Source organism: Marmota marmota, unplaced genomic scaffold (genome assembly GCF_001458135.2).
Source record: "Marmota marmota marmota unplaced genomic scaffold, marMar, whole genome shotgun sequence".
In the NCBI taxonomy this organism is placed as follows: domain Eukaryota; kingdom Metazoa; phylum Chordata; class Mammalia; order Rodentia; family Sciuridae; genus Marmota; species Marmota marmota.
The window spans coordinates 51,187,588-51,210,356 of record NW_025999968.1 but is presented as its reverse complement, the minus strand read 5'-3'; the positions used below and the strand labels follow the sequence as shown (position 1 = coordinate 51,210,356).

The window sequence follows — 22,769 nt, the reverse complement described above, 5'->3', positions numbered from 1 at the left end:
AAAGTCAAGGAAGAAATCTAAATGCTTGTTGCTACACTAAAGAAGTCTGTCTGAAAAGGCCATATACTATGTACCACATGATTCTGATACAATATCTGAAAAAGATAATATAATGGGGATAATTATTGATGGTTACCAGGAGTTTGGTAGGCAGCAAGCAGGGATAAATAGGCAAAGCAAGGATGATTTTAGAACCATGAAACTATTTTGTATGCTACTTTAGTACTGTAAATATGTTATCATACACTAGTCAAAGCCATAGATGTACAACACAATGTGAACTACAAATGTTAATAATGTATCAATATTGGCTTATCAACTTGGCAAATGTATGGAAATAATGTTAATAATAGATGAAACTGGAGGAGGGAGGGCGGAAGAATATATGGGAATTCTGTATACATTCTGCTTAATTGTTCAGTATTTCTGGAACTGATCAGAAAATAGGCTGTACATTTGTACAGAGGCATTCGATGTCTGAGTTTTGCCAAATTTCTCGTCCGTTCTCAGGAGAAAACATGCCATGTTTAGTACAGAATTCTTTTAGGGGACAGGCAACATATAATATATATTGTATGGTCCTAAAAAAACAAAAACAAAAACAAAAAACAGAACCAAGCCCTATTATGGATACTGTACAACATACAAAGTGTTGGTAAGTCTTAAGATCAGAACTTGAGGAGTTTTCACAGAGAAAACCCTCTTTAATCAGAAGATGTATCCCTGAATCACATAATGTTAACGTCTCAGATATTTCCATTATAACTTTTCTATTCAGTACCAACACAAAGGAATAATCTTTCCTAATTTACAACATCAGGGATTTCTCTTGACAGGTTTGAACTCATACTAATAGATTCACACTAGTAGACTTCTTTAGCTTCACATTTTGTTCTTAAGACTCAGAAATTTATTTTTGTGTTATTTTGTTTAAGTTTATTTTGTGTTAATTCTTAACTGCAATATAAAAAAGCATAATTGGCAAATTTATTGATCAATTTATGAATTTATAAATAAATTTGCTATGTACAAACACAGCTTAATTTAGCAATTTTATTCTTAATGATTATTTGTTCTTTTGATGTTTAACAATTTTGAACAGTGTAGCTATGAAAGATCTTTTGAATATTTCTTGGCATACTTATCAAGTATGTCGTATCTAAAACTGTTGTTGCTATAATAATCTTGCATTTAAATGTTGATTTCACAGAGGTTGTTAGTTATCAGAGTCTAGGTGAAGGAAAACGGGGGAAATTTGGACCAACAGGTACTAAATTATGATTAGACAGGAACAAGAAATTCAGGTATGCTATTTAATAGGAGGGTTACTATAAATAATAGAAATATGATGTCATTTTAAAAATAGGAAGAAAAGATTTTAAAAGATTTTACAATAAATGATGTGCTTGATATGTCTCATCTTATTTAAATATCCTACAGTTTATGCACGTATCAAAACATTATGCCGTCCCATTAATATGTACAATTTTTAAGTATCAGCTAAAATAATTTGATTATAAAAATGATCCCTCAAATCATGCCGTATAACATTAGCATTTATGTCTTGCTCATGTATTTGAGGGTTGGCTGGGATTTGGCCAACATAATCTGGTTTGTAGATTGGCATAAAGCCTTTGCCAAGTGACTTTCATTTTTCTTGGACTGGCAGCTTGCTGGAACATCTTCTCCAGAAAGAAAGAGTGTGTCAGAGAAATCCCAGATATATATGCCCAAACCTCCACTCCAAGCATGTCTTCCAACACTCCAATAAACCACTGCAAATAACACACTGAGTACAAAGTCGTGGGGTACGGACATGCACTCTGTCCATGGTAAGGTCCAAACAAATGATATGGGTAACCCTATTGCAGCAGGGATGGGACAGATGTTCCCATCCTAAAGGTGAGGGGTGAAAGAATAACTTCTGTTGAGTAATATTCCAACCCAGGGGTACTCACAAACTCCCACTATTTCTGTAGTAAGTAAAATTTTACAGGAAACACCCACCTCCCTTCCTTTGCTCAGAGTCCACTCATCACTATCGATTGGAGTTAGTGACACTCTTCTTTCCTACTGATCCTGGGTCTTAGACCTATCTGTTCTTTGTACTCTGGTAATCTGTGTCATACTTATTATGTTTCTTTTGTTCTACATATAAAAATATTTGAAGAAACTACCATTGGTATTTCTGCACAAATATTTACATTTTTTTTAGTTAACTTCACATTTTTGTGAATGTCCATATTCGCCTGGATCACTTTCCTTCTGCATAAATAAGTCTATTATTTTTTATTGTGTGCATTTAAAAAACAATAAAATACTTTGTCTAGGAACTTCTATTTTCTTTATTTTGAAGATGAGATTCTACTAATATATTTACTTATTTTATTTCATTATCTGGACATGTTGATTATGTGAGAATCTAGATTGATAGTCATTTATAATCCACACATAAAAAATATCACATTTCCATCCAGCTTCCTTTGTTCCTGTTGAGGCATTAATGGCAGCCTTATTCCTAATCTTTATAGATAATCTTTTTTTTTTAATTAGTTAAATTAAGATTTTGGCTTTGTATTTAATTTTCAGCTATTGAGTTATGCCTACTTGGAATTTTAATTGAATTTCTCACTCTTGACAGGGCACAACATTTAGAATTTGTGACTTGATGCTATTCAACAGTTTTGGAAAAATTATAGACAATTTTCTATTCATAAATGCACTCATTTTTTCTCCCTCATGGAATTCCAGTTCCATGTACGTTTTACCAGTCATGAGGTATGATACCCCTTAATAATCTTTTCACTATTTTTCATTCCAATATGTATATCAGTCAAAGTGTTTTTGAAAGCCTGTGTTTAGGTTTAATCATTCAAATTTTTTCTTGTTAAATTTATTAAATTCTTAACTACATTATTAATTTTCTCTTTAGAAGAACTAGAATTGGAATTCAATTCTTTGGTACATTTTTACTATTTAGCATGTTTTATATATTGTCTTTTGCTTCTTTTGCAAATGTCCATAGACTCAACAACATATTATACACAAATCTCAAAAGATTTAGAACAATACTGTATTTTACTATGGAATTTTGGGGTTGTTTTTATTCATCTTGGGCTTTTAAATGGGTCTGAAGGTCCTAATTCAAGTACAGACTAACATAATAAAAGGCTGCAGGAATTTGGGCTAGGGTCTGTTCACCTGTTTTGGTGGAGCCAATAGAGAATGCTCTTCTGTTTCTTTCAACTAAGGACACTTCTTTAAAGCAGTGCTTGAGTTTTAGTGACTATATCCCATGACCTAGATGAGGACAAAATTTCTATCTAATTATCAAGAAGTTCTGTGTGATGTCAAAAAACTGAGCCAGGCCACTTCAGAGTTTCTAAAGCACCTCTTTGAAGCTGAGTGTTGTTCAGCACATTCGCATCCAGATGTGTCCTCTTACGGCTCCAACTATGGTTTGCCAGCCCTGAAAAATTAAAAATGATATTCTTGGGCTACTTGTTGTCACAGCAACTGCTTGCCTCACTCCTAGGAACGTCAAATTTCACTCTTCACCACACTCTCTGTCTTCAGACCTCAGTTCCTTTATTCCTTACTTTTTATCAGCGTATCAGTGCACCAACGCTGTCAGTTTCAGTTTCCCATGTGAAACATGACTTTTTTTTAGGAGTGGAAACAATTTGATTCTGGAGATTTAGCATAGCAGGAATCTACATTTCCCAAAGACCAGACTTCCAGGTAAAAAGAAAATCTCCCAATGTTAATTTAATAAACAGAAATAGCTCCGGGTTTTGATAAATTCATGTTGCTATACATAATATGTGTATTCTTTCTAAATAGCAGTATAAATTGATATAATTTGAAATGCAATTTTATTGCCATGATGGTAATCCAGAAACTCATTATTAGTGTAGACATTTTTAATATGATAAAGCCTACAGTAATTTCCTTGGCAGAATGTATACAGATATACTGATATATGTATATGCACACTCACACAAACACGTATGTTTTATTTCATAAACATTTCACAGAGGAAGAGCTGGAGCTGATACCATCTGATTGATGTGTATGCTAACAACAGAAAGCATTAAAATACAGAAAACTTTAAATTGTCTCATGTGAAATAAAAATATTACCATAAAAATAGCCATTTTAAGAACTTTTAAGCAAAGAGTAATTGTAGGAGAGATGAAAAGACATACATAAGAAACTGTTTTGTAAAATATGTTAGAAAAATTTAATATTTTTGCCCCATTAATTATTTACCACAGAAGAACATTGACTCTCTCCCCCATATCTATAAACAACCACACACACATGACTAATCACATGGAAATACACAAATACACAGGGCACACTCACAGAGATAACTTAATAGAACTGTACCACATCAACGTTTCCAGTGAAATACAGTTTATTTCATAATATGTATTTTTATACATAGACAAATCTGATCACATTTTAAATAGTGTTATGATAATTATCAAGAGAATGCTTTTCTCCAAATAATCACACAGTCCAAGAGATAATGATATATCAAAATAGGTAATTGATTTCATTTATTTTCTCAAATAGTTTGAAACATAGTTGACACAGTTGAAGACATTCAAACATTTCTCCTGTGAAGAATGTTGAAGGTAATTCCAGGGAGACAAGAGGTTAAAGCCAATAGGCTCAGCAGCTGAGGAAATGCCTCAGTAGAAGCCATAGGAATAGTATCTTCTGTAGCAGAGTGGGCGGCAGCATCCATAACCATAGCCACCATAGCCACCATAGCCACAGCCTAGGCCACCATAGCCATAGCCACCATAGCCACAGCCATAGCCACAGCCTAGGCCACCATAGCCATAGCCATAGCCCAGCCCACCATAGTAGTTGCCATAGTAGCAGCTCATGCTGTCAGGAGTGGAACCTTCAGTTCGGGATCAGGACGTAGATGTCTTGAGTCTGGATGTCATTGTCTGCCACCTGCCTTTTATACCTCCTCAGTGCTGGGTGGGGAAAACCACAAGCAATGCTTGGTCATATTGTCTCACTAATGTGACCAAGACAATGTCATGATTATCTTGAATTATTGCAAAACCAAGCCTCATAACTGAGATAATTTTATTCCTACATCAGGATTCTGTGATCCATTTATTGGCCTTTAAAATGAGATTCTTGTTCTATTTTGAATTCTGCATCCCATTCCGTATTTAGTTAATTGAACACATATATCTGATTATACAGTATCCTCTAAATCATAAAAACAGGAAATTCATTTTATTTTTGTTGTGTGTTGTTTCCATTCTTCAATAGAAAAAAATGTTTTATTTCCTTTCTTCTTTTCTTCTTAGTAAATTATTCTTATCTATATTTCAGACTTTCCAGAAAATACATGATCATTAACAGAAATTATATTTGCTCCATGGTTCCCTTCATCATCCCAAATGATCACTGTAGATGCAGATGTCAAACACTCTAAGGTATGGTTGTGTGCTCCATATTGGGCTCATAGCTTTTTTAACAGGTGTCACATTTTTGTCACATTTGATCAAAGATACTGATCCTGAAGTGCCTTGCAGGTTCAGGGATAACATGTTTCTTAAAAAGTGTGTGGATGATACAAACTATTCAGAGCGACCAAACTGTCCAGAAACTAGTTGTTTGTTTCCACAATATTTGGCTCATACATGGAGTGATTCTGGGAACAAAGATAGTCATGAAAATATATATATATTTTTAACATACTACTGACATTTTTTTAAATGTAATTTACACAAAGTAAATTAAACCTTTTATAAAAGGAGAGCTCAATGAATTAGAGAGTCAAGCAGAGAGATAAATCTAAATTATGTTTCACTATTCTAAATGTAGACATGAGAGGGATTGGTAAGGAGGAAGGAGCTTCCACTCTGAATTTGCTGTTACTGAACACAAATGTCCTCTGACTCACAAATCCTGACAGTTCTAGACTTTGTTGTCACTAAATACTGAAGGTAGTACTAGGTGCGTAGACATTACAAAAACCTGTGTTTTACCATGCTTCTCATTCAGATCATTGGAGAATTCTGAGAGAAATTCACTTAGGTCTACTAGCCTCTTTCAGCTACCAATTGGCATTTATTGTTATAAACATGTGTCAATCATATTTAAAACATTGTATTGTGTGAAATTTATTATTATCTCTGTATTTCTTCAAATTGCAAGGTTTGTTGTCCATATCATGGCATTTAGAAGTGGCAAAATGTCATTGGAGAGAATCCTAGTGTTACAAAATAAAAAAAATAAATAAAACAAATTTTCTTTCCTTTGAAATGGAACAAAAAATAATGTCTTTTGAGCAGGCATGATATATTGAGTATTATGCATATCACATTGTTTTTCTGAAGCTAATTCTTAAATTTTTACCACATTATTCATTTGCATTTTTAGAAAATAACTAGACCTTAAGTTAGATTCTTTGATACATTTCTCTAAATTTAACACAAGCTTAAATATGTGACTGATGTTTGGATTAGCTTTTGTTTTCTGTTGTTTCCTTTACATATTTCTATAGGATTTCATAAGCTCAACATTTTCTATTAAAATTTTAGAGGACCCAGAACAATAGTATATTTCACCATAGAGAGCTGTGTTGCCTTTTTGTTTCCTTTGGTCTATAAGAAAAGATCACATTGCCCAAATTCAGATAAGAATTATCATGATATTAGGGCTCTTTGAATTTCGGTTAAGGTCCATTTACCTATTTTGGTATAGCCTATAAGGGATAAGTTTTTGTGTTAACTATTACAGATGGCTCCTCTTAATTTAAATGATCATTTTCTTATTAACTTGATATGAACATGATTTTCAGTATCCTAGTCAAATGGTTCTACTTTGTGTCTCAAGAAATTGACTCTTTAACTCCTAAATTTCTAAAATAGCTCAAGGAGAAACCTGGCTCTATTAAACTCAGTCATCTGTCCACACATCCTTACAAGGATTGTGTCTTTTATGTCTCCACCTATGTTTTTCCAATCAAGAAAAATTAAAAATGGACCTAGAATTCTGCTGGGTGCTCTATGTCATACCAGCCTCTCTCCTGGCTCCTACACTTGAGGACTGTAGAATTTCACCCCTCGTTTCAACACTTTTGCCATCTTAAGAAATCAGTTTCCTTATTCCTTACTTCTCTATCAGCATTTCATTGCATTGAATGCTGTCAGTTTTTTTCCCAAGTGAAACATAATGACTTTAAGGGTGGCAACAATTTGATTCTTGAGAAAATTATCATTTGTAAGCGTATATATTTGATAAAAATGAGACTTCTGGGTAAAAATGAAAGCACCCAAATGTTATATAACATAAAAAAAGTATCTCCTACTCTTGATAAATTTCTTCTTGCTATGCATAATACATGTATTTTTCTAATGAGATGAATAAATTGATATACGTTGAAATGCTATTTGATTGCCATGATGGTAATCTAGAAGATAATCATTAGTGCTGACATTTTCAATATGATGAAGCCTGCAGTCATTGTTTAGGCAGGAGATATACATCTGCATGTATCCAGCTCTGTTTACGGACATGCACATGCACACACATGCACATTTCTTTTAATTTGAGAAACATTTCAAAGAAGCAGATCTGCAGCTGATATCATCTGACTCCTCAGAATGTAAACAATACAAAGTATACAAATATAGAGAATTTAAAATAATCTGATAAAATACTAACTTATTTGTAGAAAATACCTATTTTAAAAACATATAAGCAAAAAGTGAGTATATAAAAGACGAAAAAACATAGAAAAATTGATTTTGTATGATATTAGAAAGAATTTATGATTTTACCCTATTAATTTTAAGACCCTGTTGGCCATAGAAAACCTCTGATCTGCTTGCTTTGTCTTCCATGTGCACACACACTCTCTCTCCCCAACTTGGGTAAACAAAAACACACACATGACTAATCACATGCAAATACACAATTATACCTGCTATACTGATGGAGACAATTTAGAAGAACTGTAGGAAAGCCATGATTTCAGTGAATAACAATTTATTTAGTATATGTATCTTTTTATACAGTAATTGTGAATCAAATTCAATCAGATTTTACATAGTGTTAAAAGGATAATTATCAAAGGAAAATATTTTCTCCAAACTATCACAATCCAAGAGGTAATAATGAACCAACACAGGCATGCTGATTTCATTTGCTTTTCTCAGATAGTTGAGTATATAGTTGATGTTGTTGAAGACATTCAAACATTTTTCATGTGAAGAAAGTTGGAGATGTTTCCAGAGAGACAGGAGGTTAGAGCCAGTAAGCTCAACAGCTAAGGATATTTCTTAGTAGAAGCCATAGGACCAACATCTTCTATAGCAGAGTGGGCGGCAGCATCCATAACCATAGCCACCATAGCCACCATAGCCACAGCCATAGCCACCATAGCCACAGCCACCATAGCCACAGCCATAGCCACAGCCTAGGCCACCATAGCCATAGCCCTGCCCACCATAGTAGTTGCCATAGTAGCAGCTCATGCTGTCAGGAGTGGAACGTTCAGTTCAGGATCAGGATGTAGGTGTCTTGAGTCTGGATGTCACTGTTTGCCACCTGCCTTTTATATACCATGGGTGCTGGGTGGGGAAAACCACAGGCAGGCACAGTCAGATGATCTCACTCATGTGCATCAAACAACATCATGAACATCTTGAATTACAGCAAAAACAAGTCTCATAACTGAGATAATTTTGTTCTTTGTCAGTTTCCATGATCAATTTATGTGCCTTTAAAATGAAATTCAGGTTGTATATTAAATGCTGTGTCTCATTCTATATTAATCGAACAAATTATTCTACAGTTAATTGAACTAATATATCTGATGACATAATATAATGTAAATAATAAAACAGGTATTTCATTTGTATTTTTGTTTTGTGTTCTTTCCATTATTCCCTAGAAAGGTCCTTCCTTTCTTCCTTCCTTCATTCCTTCCTTCATTCCTTCCTTCTTTTCTTTCTTTCTTTCTTCTTTCTCCTTCTTTCTTTTCTTTCTTTCTTTCTTCTTTCTCCTTCTTTCTTTCTTTCTTTCTTTCTTTCTTTCTTTCTTTCTCCTTCCTTCTTTCCTTCCTTCCTTCCTTCCTTCCTTCCTTCCTTCCTTCCTTCCTTCCTTCCTTCCTCTGCTTTCTTCTTTGATTCTTTCTCTTTACTTCTTATGAAATAATCTTATCTATATTTCAGACTTTTCAGAAAATATATGAATCATTAACAGTTAGAAACTATATTTGCTCCATGGTTCCCTTCGCCATCCCAAATGAAGATTCTAGATGTGAATGTCAAACACTCTAAGGTAAGGTTGTGTGCTTCATCTTGGGCTCATGGCTTTTTTAACAGGTGTCACATTTTATCTTACAAATGCCTTGCAGGTTCAGGGATGACATGTCTCTTAAATAGTGTGTGGAAGGTACAAACTATCCAGAGCAACCAACTATCCAGGAATCAGTTATTTGCTTCCACAGTGTTTAGCTCATCCATGAGGCAATGATGGGAACAAAGATACTCAGACTCAGTCATGGAAAGATTTAATTATTTTTTGGTTAATATATTACTGATTATATTATATAATAATATATTATATTAGTATATATAATATGTGAACAGAATAATATATTCTGTTAAAACATAATTTACACAAAGTAAATTTGACCTATTTTAAGAGGACAGCTGAATGAGTCACAGTCAAGCAGAGAGGTAAATCTAAATGTTGTTCCACCACACCAACACAGGCATTGGAGGGATTGGTAAGGAAGAAAGGAGCTTCCACTCTTCATTTTACAATTGCTGAATCCAAATGTCCTCTGATTCACAAATCCTATCACTTGTGCTCCTCACTGTCACTGAACACTGAAGGTAGTCATAAGTGCACAGACGTGAAAAAAACCAAGTCATTGGAGAATTCTGAGAGAATTCACATATGTCGGCTAGCCTCTTTCATCTATCAATTGGCATTTATTTTTATAAACATGTGTCAATCATGTTTTATAAACACGTGTCAATCATTTTTAAAGCATTGTGTTGCATGAAATTTATGATTATTTCTGTGTTTCCTCCTATTACAATGTTTATTGTTCATATCATGACATTTTAGAAGTGGCAAAAGGATATTGGAGAAGATTTTAGTGTTAAAAAAAAATAAAACTTTTTTTTCTTTTGAAATGGGACAAAAATCATGTTTCTTGAGCAGGTATGAAATATTGAGTATTATGCATATTACATTGTTTTTCTGAAGCTAATTCTTAAATTTTTACCACATTATTCATTTGTATTTTTAGAAAATAACCAGACCTTAAGTTAGATTTTTTGATACATTTCTCTAAAGTTAACACAAACTTCAATATATGACTGATGTTTGAGTTACCTTTTGTTTTCTATTGTTTCCTTTACATATTTCTATAGGTTTTTGTAAGCTCAACATTTTCTATTAAAATTTTACAGACCCCGAACAATATTATATTTAACAATAGAGAGCTGTGTTGCCTATTAGAAAAGTTCACATTGCTCACATTCAAATAAGAACTATCATGAAATTAGGCTCTTGAACTTTGGTTAGAGTACATTTACATATTTTAGTATAGCCTATAGGTCATGAATTTTTGTGTTACCTATTACGGATGACTCTTCATAATTTAAAGGATCATTTTCTCATTAACTTGATATGAACACAATTTTCAATATCATATCCAAATGATTCTGCTTTGTGTCTCAAGAAATCGACTCTTTAACTCCTAAATTTCTAAAACAGCTCAGGGAGAAACCTGGCTCTGTTAAACTCAGTTATCTCTCCACACATTCTTAAAAGGATTCTGTATCTTTTTATGTATCCACCTATGTTTTTTCAATCAAGAAAAATTCAAAAGGATTTAGAATTCTGCTGGGTACTCTTGTCATACCAACCTCTCTCCTGGCTCCTACACATGAAGAGTGAAGAATTTCACCCCTCTTTTTATTTATTTATTTTTATCACTTTGCCATCTTAAGAAATCAGTTTCCTTATTCCTTACTTCTCTATCAGCATTTCATTGCATTGAATGCTGTCAGTTTGTTTCCCGAGAGAAACATAATGACTTTAAGGGTGGCAACAATTTGATTCTTGAGAAAATTATCATTTGTAGGAATATACATTTGATAAAGATGAGACTTCTGGGTAAAAAAGAAAGCACCTAAATGTTAATATAACATAAAGAAAGTATCTCCTACTTTTGATAAATTTCATCTTGCTATGCATAATACATGAATTTTTTTAAAGAGAAGAATAAATTGATAAATATTTGAAATTCTATTTGATCACCATGATGGTAATCTAGAAGATGATCATTAGTGCTGACATTTTCAATGTGATGAATCCTGCAGTCATTGTTTTGGCAGGAGATAAACATCTATACATATCTATCTCTGTGCGTGCTAGTGCTTGCGCGTGCACACACACACTCACATATTTCTTTTAATTTGAGAAACATTTCACAGAGGCAGGGCTGTAGCCAATATCATCTGATCCCTTGGAATGTAAACAACACAAACTATACAAATATAGAGAATTTTAAATAATCTGATAAAAATACAAACTTATTTGTAAAATATAACTCATTTTAAAACTATAATCAAAAAGTAATTGTAGGAAAGATAAAAAGACATACACAAACAGATTTTCTATTATGTTAGAAAGAATTTCTGATTTTACTTTATTAATTTTAAGACTCTGCTGACCATAGAAGACCTCTGACCTGCTTGCTCTGTCTCTCTAGCATTGCACACGTTCTGTCTCTCTCCTCTTGGGTAAACGAGCAGACACACACATGATTAATCACATGCAAACACACAAATATACATGCTACACTGATGGAGACAAGTAAAAATAATAGCAACACCATAATATATCTCATGAAATAAAGTTTATTTAATAATATGGACATTTTAATCAGAATTTGACAGTCAAATTCAAGCACAATTTACATAGTGCTATAATTAATAAAAAAAAACCATTTCTTTAAACTATCACACAATGGAAGAAATAAGGTGCATCAAAACTGGTAGCTAATCTCATTCATTTTTCTTAGAGAATTTGGAATCAAGTTGTTATTGCTGAAGACATTCAAACATTTCTCATGTAACAAATTTGGAGATGATTCCAGCAAGACAGGAGGTTAAACCACTATGCTCAGAGGGTGAGAATACTCCTCAGGAGAATCCATAGGACCAGCATCTTCTGTAGCAGAGTGGGCGGTAGCATCCATAACCATAGCCACCATAGCCACAGCCATAGCCACCATAGCCACAGCCATAGCCACAGCCATAGCCACAGCCTAGGCCACCATAGCCATAGCCCTGCCCACCATAGTAGTTGCCATAGTAGCAGCTCATGCTGTCAGGAGTGGAACGTTCAGTTCAGGATAAGGATGTAGGTGTCTTGAATCTGGATGTCACTGTCTGCCACCTGCCTTTTATGTGAGATGGGTGCTGGGTGGGGAAACCACAGACAGTGCATGGTCACATTATCTCACTCATGTGCCTCAGACAACATCATGGGTATCTTGATTTATTGCAAAAAACAAGCCTCATAACTGAGATAATTTTGTTCTTATGTCAGGATTCCATGATCTATTCATGGATTTTTAAGATGAAATTCCTGTTCTATTTTGAATGCCAAGTATTGTTCTACGTATAGTTAATTGAATACTTATGATATGATTATATAGGACCATGTAAGTTATGAAAACAGGTATTTCAATTTGATTTTTGTTTTGTCTTGTTTCCATTCTTAAATAGAAGATGAGATTTTCCTTCCTTCCTTCCTCCCTGCCTACCTTCCTTTCTTTCTTCCTTCGCTTCCTCTCTTCTACTTTTCTCTTCTTCTTTGAAATTATCCTTAATTTATATTTCAAGCTTTCCAGAAAGCACATGTTAATTTTCCAGTTATAAACCACATTTGCTCCATGGTTCCCTTTTTCATCCCAAATGATGATAATAGATACAAGAGTAAAGCACTGAAAAGTAAAATTTGGTGCTCCACCCTCAACTCTTACTGTTTTGTAATAAGTGTCACATTCATTCTTTGAAATACCATGGAGGTACAGGATTGGCATGTCTTTTAAAAACTGCATGGATAGGGCTGGAGTTGTGGCTCAGTGTTAGAGAGCTTGCCTCGCATGTTTGATGCACTGGGTTCGATTCTCACCATCACATATAAATAAATTAATAAAATAAAAGTCCATCGACAATCTAAAAAATATCTTTAAAAAAGTGCATGGACAGAACACAGGGATCCAATGAGCCATGCACTCCTTATTTGCTTCCTCAATTTTTAGCTTATGATGAAGTATTGGTGGAAACAGGATACTCAGTTTTGCAAAGATGTTTTTCTTGAATATCAATAGTTAATTATTCTATAAAGTTCAATTTACATCAAATAAATTAGACTGGTTATAAGAGAACAGATCAACATCTGAGACATGGAAAAAACTAAATTATGTTCCATCATTCTTACTGCAGACATTGGAAGGAAGGAAGGGCTTCCACTCTGATTTTATATTTGATGAACTCAAAAGTCCTCTGACTCACAAATTCTGCCAGTTCTGCTCCTTACTGTCACTGCACCCTGAAAATATTCACAGGTGCGTAGATAAGACAAAAACTTGCTTTCCATCACCCTTAGGTTCTCATTCAAAACTTTTGTGACTTCTGAAAGAAATTCATAGGTCTGCTAACTTATTTCAGCTACCCATTGACGTTTATTTTTCACTAACAATGTGCCAATAATACTTTCAGTATTATTTTGTATTGTGAGTTACAAAAAACAAGACAAGACTGCAAGTTCTCTTCCTTTTGAAATTGGACTATAAATCATGTTTCTTCAGCAGGTTTAGTATATTTAGTATTAGTTACATTACATTGCATCTCTGAAGCTAAATTTGTTAAATAATTTACTGTTTCATTCATTTGCCTTTTTAAAAGCAAACTAGAATTTTAATTTAATTCTTGGTTCATTTCTACAAGTTTAGTACAAGCTTCAATATGTGGCTTTTGTTATCTGTTGTTTTTTGTGCATATTTCCATGGGAGTACATGACTTCAACCTTGTCTATTAAAATCCTAGAAGATTCAGAACAATATTATATTTCACCTTAGAGAACTGTATTGTTGCCGCTGTTCTTGAACTATTAGAAAATGTCTGAGTGACCCAATTAAAACAAGGATTAATGCAAAATTAACCTCTGAATTTTGGTTAGGTTCCATTTACCTCTTTTGGTCTAGACTGCAGTGAATGCTCTTTTGTCTCCTCTGATAAAGATGGTTCTTCTTAATTCTAGTGATGATTTTCTCATCACCTTGATAGGAACACCGTTTTTTTTTTATCATTTTTTAATCTCATTTGAAATGATTCTGCTTTGTGTCTTAGGAAATGGACCCCTGTGACTTCCAATTTCTACAATATCGCAAGGACAAACCTGGCTCTGATAAGGTCAGTATTCTCCAAGCACATTCTTGTCAGACTGTGTCTTTGTATGTTTCCAACTATGGTTTGCCAGTCCTGGAAAATTAATGGACTCAAAATTCTGCTGGTCACTCTGTGTCATAGCACTGTCCTGCCTGGCTCCTAGAATGGCCAATTTCACCCCTTCACTCATATTCTCCATCCTTAGAATGTTCTCCCCTTATTCCTTATTTTCCCCACTAGTATTTCTTTGCACTTACTGCTGTCAGTTTGTTTCCCAAGTGAAACATAATGGCTTTAAGTGTGCAAAGAATTTGATTCTGAGAAAATTAGCATATGGAGTCATGTTCATTTGATGAAGACTCACTCAACTTTGGAATAAAAATGAAAATAAACTACTGCTAATTTGATACTGAGAAAACAGCTCATGGTTTGATAAATTTACCTTACTATTCATGGTACCCAATTTTTCCTAAAGAGAAGAAATTATTATTTATTTTGAAATACTATTGAGTTTCCATGATGATAATACATTATGTCATTTTATTATACACATTTTCAATATGATAAAGTCTGCAGTTTCTTTTAGGGAGGAGCTGTAGTTACAGATACAGATATAGATATCAAGATATCCATAGAGATAGATGTTCATATATACTAATGTATACATGTGTACATACGCATATCTGTACATACACATCTAAACATTTATGTGTCATTGTATACACACATTTAATTTGAGATACTTTCACTGAGGCTGAGCTATAGATGATATAATCTCACCACTGATGGTGCAAATGACACAAATATGTAAATACAAAGATTTTTAAATGATCTCATGTTGTATAAAAACATTATTGTATATTATACCCATTTAAAAAGCTTACAATCAAAGGGTAATTTTAGAGGATATGAAAAGGCATAATTAAACATATTTTTTATGATTCCTGAAAGACTGAATATTTGTATATTAATTTAAATTCCTAATGATCACAAAGTAACTCTAACATTCTCTTTTAGTCTCTCTCTCTCTCTAGCATTTCTATGAACAACACATAAGACTAATCACAAGCACGTATACCAATACACACTCACACACACAAATGGACACATTTCAATAGAATTGTAAGACAGCAATGTTTCCAGTGAAATACAATTTATTTTATAATATGTATTGTTTACATGTGGAGAGTGAAATCTGATCACAATTTGCATAGAGTTATAAAGGTAATTATTAAATGAAAACGTTTCTCTAATAATTACACAATTAAAGAGTTAAGGATGAATTAAAACAGGTGTGCTGATTTCATTCATTTTTCTAAGACACTTTGGTGTATAGCTGGTATTTTTGAAGACATTTAACATTTTTCATGTGAAGAAAGTTGGAGATGATTGCTGTAAGACAAGACATGACAGCCAGTAGCTCAGCAGCTGAGGAAATGCCTCAGTAGAAGCCATAGGAATAGTATCTTCTGCAGCAGAGTGGGCGGCAGCATCCATAACCATAGCCACCATAGCCACCATAGCCACAGCCTAGGCCACCATAGCCATAGCCACCATAGCCACCATAGCCACAGCCATAGCCACAGCCTAGGCCACCATAGCCATAGCCCAGCCCACCATAGTAGTTGCCATAGTAGCAGCTCATGCTGTCAGGAGTGGAGTATTCAGTTCAGGATCAGGATGTAGGTGTCTTGAGTCTGGATGTCACTGTCTGCCACCTGCCTTTTATATGCCATGGGTGCTGGGTGGGGAAAACCACAGGCAATGCATGGTCACATTATCTCACTCATGTGCCTCAGACAACATCATAAATATGTTGACTTATTGCAAAACAAGCCTCATAACTGAGATAATTTTGCTCCTACATCAGGATTCTGCAATTCATTTATGGGCCTTTAAAATGAAATTCTTGTTCTACTTTGAATGCCTTGTCTCTTTTTGTATATAGTTAATTGAGTACCTATGATATGATTATGTAGTACTGTGTAAATTATGAAAGTAGATATTTCACTTAGATTATTGTTTTGTTTCATCCATTCTTAATAGAAGAATTTCCTTCCTTCCTTCCTACCTTCTTTTCATTTTTTTCTTGTGAACTTATTCTTAATTTTTATTTCCAACTTTCAAAAAACACATGACCATGTTTTAGTTAGAAACCACATTTTCTCCATGATTCCCTTTTTCATCCACCACGAATGTTACAAATGCTAAAGCACCCTAAGGTAAGTTGGATGCTATATTCTCAATTCTTCATGTTTTATAATAGCTGTCACATTTATTCTTTAAAATGCCATGCAGATGTAGGAATTTCAGTTTCTGTAAAAGTGCATGGATAGAATAGAGGGACCAAATGAGCCATGAGCTCCTTCTTTTAGAGGAGCTTCCTCATATTTTATCTGATGGTTAAATATTGGTGTAAACAAGGATAATCAGTCATGGAACAATTTTTTTTGTTTCCTCTTCAATAATTTATAATTTTATTAAAATTTAATTAATAAAAAATAAACTAAACCTATTATAAGAAGATAGATCAACACCTTAGCTAGTCAGAGACAAATCTAAATTATGTTCCATCACTCTTAATGCAGACATTGGAGGAATTGGTAAGAAAGGAAGGAGACTTCATTCAGATTTTATTTTTGCTGAACCCAAAAGTCCTCTGACTCACAACTCTCACCAGTTGTTCTCCTTGCTGTCACTGAACACTGAAAAGAGTCACAGGTACATACACATGATGAAAACCTGCTTTTTCCAAGGTTCTTTTGCAGATCATTTGAGTCTTCTGAGAGAAATTCACATAGATCTGCTTGTGTCTTTCACCTACTAGTTGATATTTATTTTTCATAAACCATATGCCAATAAATTTTAAGTCATTGTATTGTGCGTTGCCAAAAAGAAGATAGCAAATGTTTTATTTTTTGAAACTGACCAATAAATCAAGTTTCTTAAACAGGGTTGATGCATTTAGTAATAGGCATATTACATTCCTTTTATGATGGAAAATTTGTTAAATAATTTACTATATTATTAATTTGCTTTTTAGAAAAAGAACTACAGTTTTAATTTGATGATTGGTTCATTTTTCCAGTTTTGGTACAAGTTCCAGTTGTGGCTGATGTTATCTCTTGCCTCTTTTGCATATTTCCAAGGGAGTCCATAAATTCAACATTTTCTATGAAAATTTTAGAGGATCCAGAGCAATACTATATTTTACCTTATAAACTAGTGTTGCTATTATTGGTATTGCTCTTGGACTATTAAAAATGTGTGACTGGCCCAATTCAAACAAGGACTGATACAAAATTAGGCTCTGAATTTTGGTTAGGGTCCACTTCTTTTGGTCTTGTCTATAAACGATGGTCTTTTACATCCTTCTGTTAAGCATTTTAATCTTCTAGTGATGATATTATCATTGTCTTGATACAAACACAGGTTTTATTATATTTCAATCTCATTTGAAATGATTCGGTTTTGTGTCTTAGGAAATGGAGCCCTGTGACTTCCAATTTCTAAAATATCTCAAGGAGAAACCTGGCTTTAGTCAGTATTTTCCCAGCACATTCTGTCAGATTGTGTCTTTATATGTCTCAAAATGTGGTTTGCCGGGCTTGAAAAATTACAAGTGGACTTTGAATTCTGCTACTCTCTGTCACGGCACCATCTTGCCTGCCTCCTAGGCCTGCCAACATCTCACCTTCACCAAATTTCTCTGTCCTCAGAATATTCACCCCATTATTTCTTACTTTCCCCACCAGCCGTTCCACTTAATGCTGTCAGTTTGTTCCCCAGGTGAAACATAACCACTTTAAGAGTGCAAAGAATTTGATTACAAAGTAAATTAGCCTATGTAGGTGTGTACATTGGAAGAGACAGTATTTTGAGATGAAAAATAAAATACGCTAAAGCTAATTTGATACTTGGAAAGTATCTCATGGTTTTGATAAATTATCTTGCTGTATGTACTTGCTAATTTTTCCTAAATACAAAAATAAGTTTACATGTTTTGAAATACTATTTAGTTGTCATGGTGATAGTCCATAATGCCATTATTAGTGCACATATTTTCAATATGATAAAATTTTCAGTCATCTTTTAGGGAGGAGATATAGATACAGATACAAACATAGATATCAATGTCAATATAGAGATAGATATAGATGTCTACATATGTACATATACATATCTATATAGAGAGATTTATGTATTCCTATACATATTTATCTCTCAATGCAAACACATAAACAATTAATTTGAGATACTTTTGCAGAGACAGAGGTATAGATGCTATATTACAACCACTGGTGGTGCAAGTGAAATGAAACATTAAACAGAAAGATTTTAAAATGATCTCATGTTGTATACATACACTATTGTATAAAACAAGCCATCCAAAAAACTTACAAAGAAGGGTAATTTTAGGAGTGATAAAAAGACATATATAAAAAGAGATTTTGTATGATCTCTTAGAAAAGACTTGTTTATACTATTAATTTTGGGATTCATAATGACCACAGAAGAATTCAGGCATACTCTTTCTCTCCCATTTCTATAAACCCCCCACACATGATTAATCACATCCAAATATACAAATGGAAATGCTTCACTGATGGGGACAATTGAAAACAATTGCAACAATATTTCCAATGAAATACAGTTTATTTAATAATATGGATGTTTACAAAGAAGTTGACAGTCAAATTCAACCACATTTTATGCAGTGTTTTAATTATCAAAAAAACCCAAAAACATTTCTCCAAACTATCATTTAATCCAAGAGATGAGATAAGAATGAATCAAAACAGGTAGCTGATTTCATTCATTTTTATAAGACTCTTTGGTGTATAGTTGGTATTGTTGAAGGCATTTAACATTTTTCATGTGAAGAAAGTTGGAGATGATTCCAGTAAGACAGGATGTGACAGCCAATAGGCTCAGCAGCTGAGGAAATGCCTCAGTAGAAGCCATAGGAATACTATCTTCTGTAGCAGAGTGGGCGGCAGCATCCATAACCATAGCCACCACAGCCACCATAGCCACCATAGCCATAGCCACCATAGCCACAGCCACCATAGCCACAGCCATAGCCACATCCATAGCCATAGCCTAGGCCACCATAGCCGTAGCCCAGCCCACCATAGTAGTTGCCATAGTAGCAGCTCATGCTGTCAGGAGTGGAACCTTCAGTTCAAGATCAGGACGTAGGTGTCTTGAGTCTGGATGTCACTGTCTGCTACCTGCCTTTTATACCTCCCTGGTGTTGGGTGGGGGAAACCACAGGCAGTGCATGGTCATATTATTTCTCTGATGTGCCCCAGGCAATGTCATGAATGTCTTGAATTATTGCAAAACATAGCACTCATAACTGAGATAATTTTGCCTCTATGTCAGGATTCAATGATCCATTTATGAGTCTTCAAAATGAAATTTTTGTTCTATTTAGAATGACGTGTATCACTCTACACTTAGTCAATTGGATACTTGTGATCTGATTGTGTAGTCCCTTGTGAGTTATGACAACAGGTATTTCATTTTTGTTTTGTTTCCATTCTTCAAAAGAAGGAAAGATTTTCTTTCCCCCACCCTTATTTTTTTCTTCCTTTCTTCTTTTCTTCCTGTTATAATGTGGATGTCAGGTGTCCCCTCACAGCTCATGTGTGAGACAATGTGTGAGAAGGCTTAGGGATGAAATGACTGGGTTATGAGAGCCTTAGCCCAACCAACTTAATCCCTTGATAAGAATTAATGGAGTGGTAACTGAAGGAGGTACAATGTGGCTGGGGGAGGTGGGTCATTGGTTATATATTTTGTGAGCTCAGTGCATTCTCTCTCTCTGCTTCGTGATTATCATATGAACTGCTTTCCTCCACTCTACTCTCTTGCCATGGTGTTCCCTGCCTCACCTGAAACCCTGAGGAATGGAGCCAACTTTTATAGACTGAAACCCCCAAATAAACTCTTTCTCCTCTAAAATTTTTCTTGGTATCTTTTATTCATGGAAGCAAAAAAGCTAACTAAAACACTTCTTTCCTTCATTCTTGAGAGATTGGACTTACCTTATGTTTCAAACTTACCAGAAAATTAATTACTTTTTTATAATTAGAAACTATATTTGTTCCATGGTTCACTTCCTCATCCCAAGTGAAGTTTTTTGGTGCAAGTGTAAAATACTGTAAGGTAAAGTTGAGTGCTCCATCCCCAATTTCTTTTATTTTTTATAGCTGTCACTTTTCCTCCTATAAATGCCGTGCAGTTTCAGGAATGACATGCCTATGGATCGATCCGAGGGACCAAATGAGCCATACACCCCTTCTTTGCTTCCTCTGTTTTGGCTGCTGATGAAGTAGTGGTAGGAACAAGGATACTCAGTCATGAAAAGAATTTTTTTGTTTTGCTAACAATATATACTGACGCTTATTAAAATATAATTTACCTAATGTAAATTATACCTATTATAAAAAAGCTGCTCAATGAGTTAGACAGCCAAACAGAGATAGATCTAAATTATTTTCTTCCACTTTAAATGTAGATATTGCATGTTTTCACAAAAAAGAAGGAAATTCCACTCTGATTTTACATTTGCCAGACCCAAATGACTCCAGCTTCACAATATACCATTTGTACACTTTGCTACACTGAAACTAGTCATAGGTACAGAGACATGATGAAAACCCTGCTTTTCCCTATGGGTCTCATTTATTTCATTTGAGACTTCTGAAAGAAATTCACATAGATCTGCTTGTCTCTTTCAATTGATATATATATATATATATATATATATATATATATATATATATANTATATATATATATATATTGTTATAAACATGTGTCAATCATTTTTAAGACATTGTATTGTGTGATATTTATCACTATCTCTTGATATCTTCTTATTACTATGTCTCTTGTCCATACCATGATATGATAGAAGTGACAAATGGACAATGGAGAAAGTTCTAGTGTTGGAAAAGAAAAAAAAAAGTAAAACAAGTTTTCTTTCTTTTGAAATTGGAAAATACAATGTATTTCTTGAGTAGGTATACTATGTTTCATTTCATACATCTTACATATTTGACCAAATAATTAATAGATTTTTTTCAAGTGTCCAGATAATGTTTGGTGCCTAGGTTAGTTATCAGCATTTCATTAATGTGTTGGTGTTAAAAATGCTGTGATGGCTAAACAATGTTTGGTAAAAATGCTCAGCCCATTGAAGCTGGATGTGTAGAGCTGGTGAGCTCAGACCCTGCTAGATTTTAATATCAGACATTGGGTAGCCAGCAGCCACAGGACAGGAGATACTATCTGTATTGTGCCTGTGATCTGATGACATGAAGTATGCAGATAGAATCATGTGAGGTGTTCAGAGCAAATCATCTCTTTTGAGGCACAACACTAAGCCTAAACTTAGGGAGTCAATAAATACACAAAGGCAGGATTGTTATATGTAGTGATAGAAAGGGACTGTTTTGCCTAACAGAAATGTCATTTAAATATTTTATATATGAATGTTAATTGATAGTCTGTTCTAATATAGTAACAGTTTCCCAGGGAAGCTGATTACATAGGTAAATATACCTTAGGTAAAAACAACTCATGTTCAGATCCTTGGATGTTTAGATATGTCAAAATCTCAGGAAACATTTAAAGACAGTATTGTTCTTCAGTATCTGTCTCTACCTTTTTGTGTATGTTTCCCTATCACTCTTCCTCACATGCACACATACATACATATATAAGTAAAACAAAATGAAAGGAGCAAAATTAATATAAATATATTAAAGCACAGTTTATAGGACTTCACAGTTTTTTTTTTAAATTTGAACTTCATTTCTCAGATGAAATACATGAAATAAATATAATGTCAGCCCTCTGACTCTGGATTCCTCATCTCTAGATTCTATTGTCAAAATTATTTGGAAAAATAATGCATCTATACGTAACAAGTTCAGACATTATTTTTCTTCTGATTACTCCCTAAAGAACATAGAATAATGACTATTTAAAAAGAATTTACTTTATGTTAGGTATTAGGATTTAACTAGAGACCATTTAAATTACACAGAAGGATATATACAGAGTTTATATGCAAAACCTACACTCTTTTAAATAAAAGAATTGAATATACATGGATTCTGGTCTCCTCAAGAGTTCTGAAACCAATCATCTGCAGAAACTAAGTGATGACAAGAAGTAGAAGAGGCTAATATCAAATAACGTGTAAAACTTTTCCACAAATTACAAGACATCCCTTTGACTTTGGTTAATCAAAATGCTTGATCTGAATTTATTTAGTAGTCCAGAA

General features: G+C 33.9%; 4 protein-coding genes and 1 pseudogene across 4 annotated transcripts; all 5 read right to left on the bottom strand.

The window, feature by feature from the left end:
- Window positions 1–4,414: 4,414 nt before the first annotated feature.
- LOC107136134 (keratin-associated protein 20-1-like) lies at window positions 4,415–4,901 on the bottom strand. The gene has a single exon (XM_015478336.2). It carries the CDS (start codon window positions 4,899–4,901, stop codon window positions 4,701–4,703), a length of 201 nt encoding a protein of 66 aa, XP_015333822.1. The 3' UTR covers window positions 4,415–4,700.
- A 3,136-nt stretch (window positions 4,902–8,037) lies between these two features.
- LOC107136133 (keratin-associated protein 20-1-like) lies at window positions 8,038–8,519 on the bottom strand. The gene has a single exon (XM_015478335.2). It carries the CDS (start codon window positions 8,517–8,519, stop codon window positions 8,325–8,327), a length of 195 nt encoding a protein of 64 aa, XP_015333821.1. The 3' UTR covers window positions 8,038–8,324.
- Window positions 8,520–11,920: 3,401 nt separating this feature from the next.
- LOC107136132 (keratin-associated protein 20-2-like) lies at window positions 11,921–12,395 on the bottom strand. The gene has a single exon (XM_015478334.2). The coding sequence runs from the start codon at window positions 12,393–12,395 to the stop codon at window positions 12,213–12,215; it is 183 nt and encodes a 60-aa protein (XP_015333820.1). The 3' UTR covers window positions 11,921–12,212.
- A 3,217-nt stretch (window positions 12,396–15,612) lies between these two features.
- On the bottom strand, window positions 15,613–16,145 carry LOC107136131 (keratin-associated protein 20-2-like). Its single transcript, XM_015478333.2, has one exon. The coding sequence runs from the start codon at window positions 16,111–16,113 to the stop codon at window positions 15,910–15,912; it is 204 nt and encodes a 67-aa protein (XP_015333819.1). The 5' UTR covers window positions 16,114–16,145; the 3' UTR covers window positions 15,613–15,909.
- A 3,274-nt stretch (window positions 16,146–19,419) lies between these two features.
- On the bottom strand, window positions 19,420–19,635 carry LOC107136130 (annotated as a pseudogene).
- Between the last annotated feature and the right edge of the window lie 3,134 nt (window positions 19,636–22,769).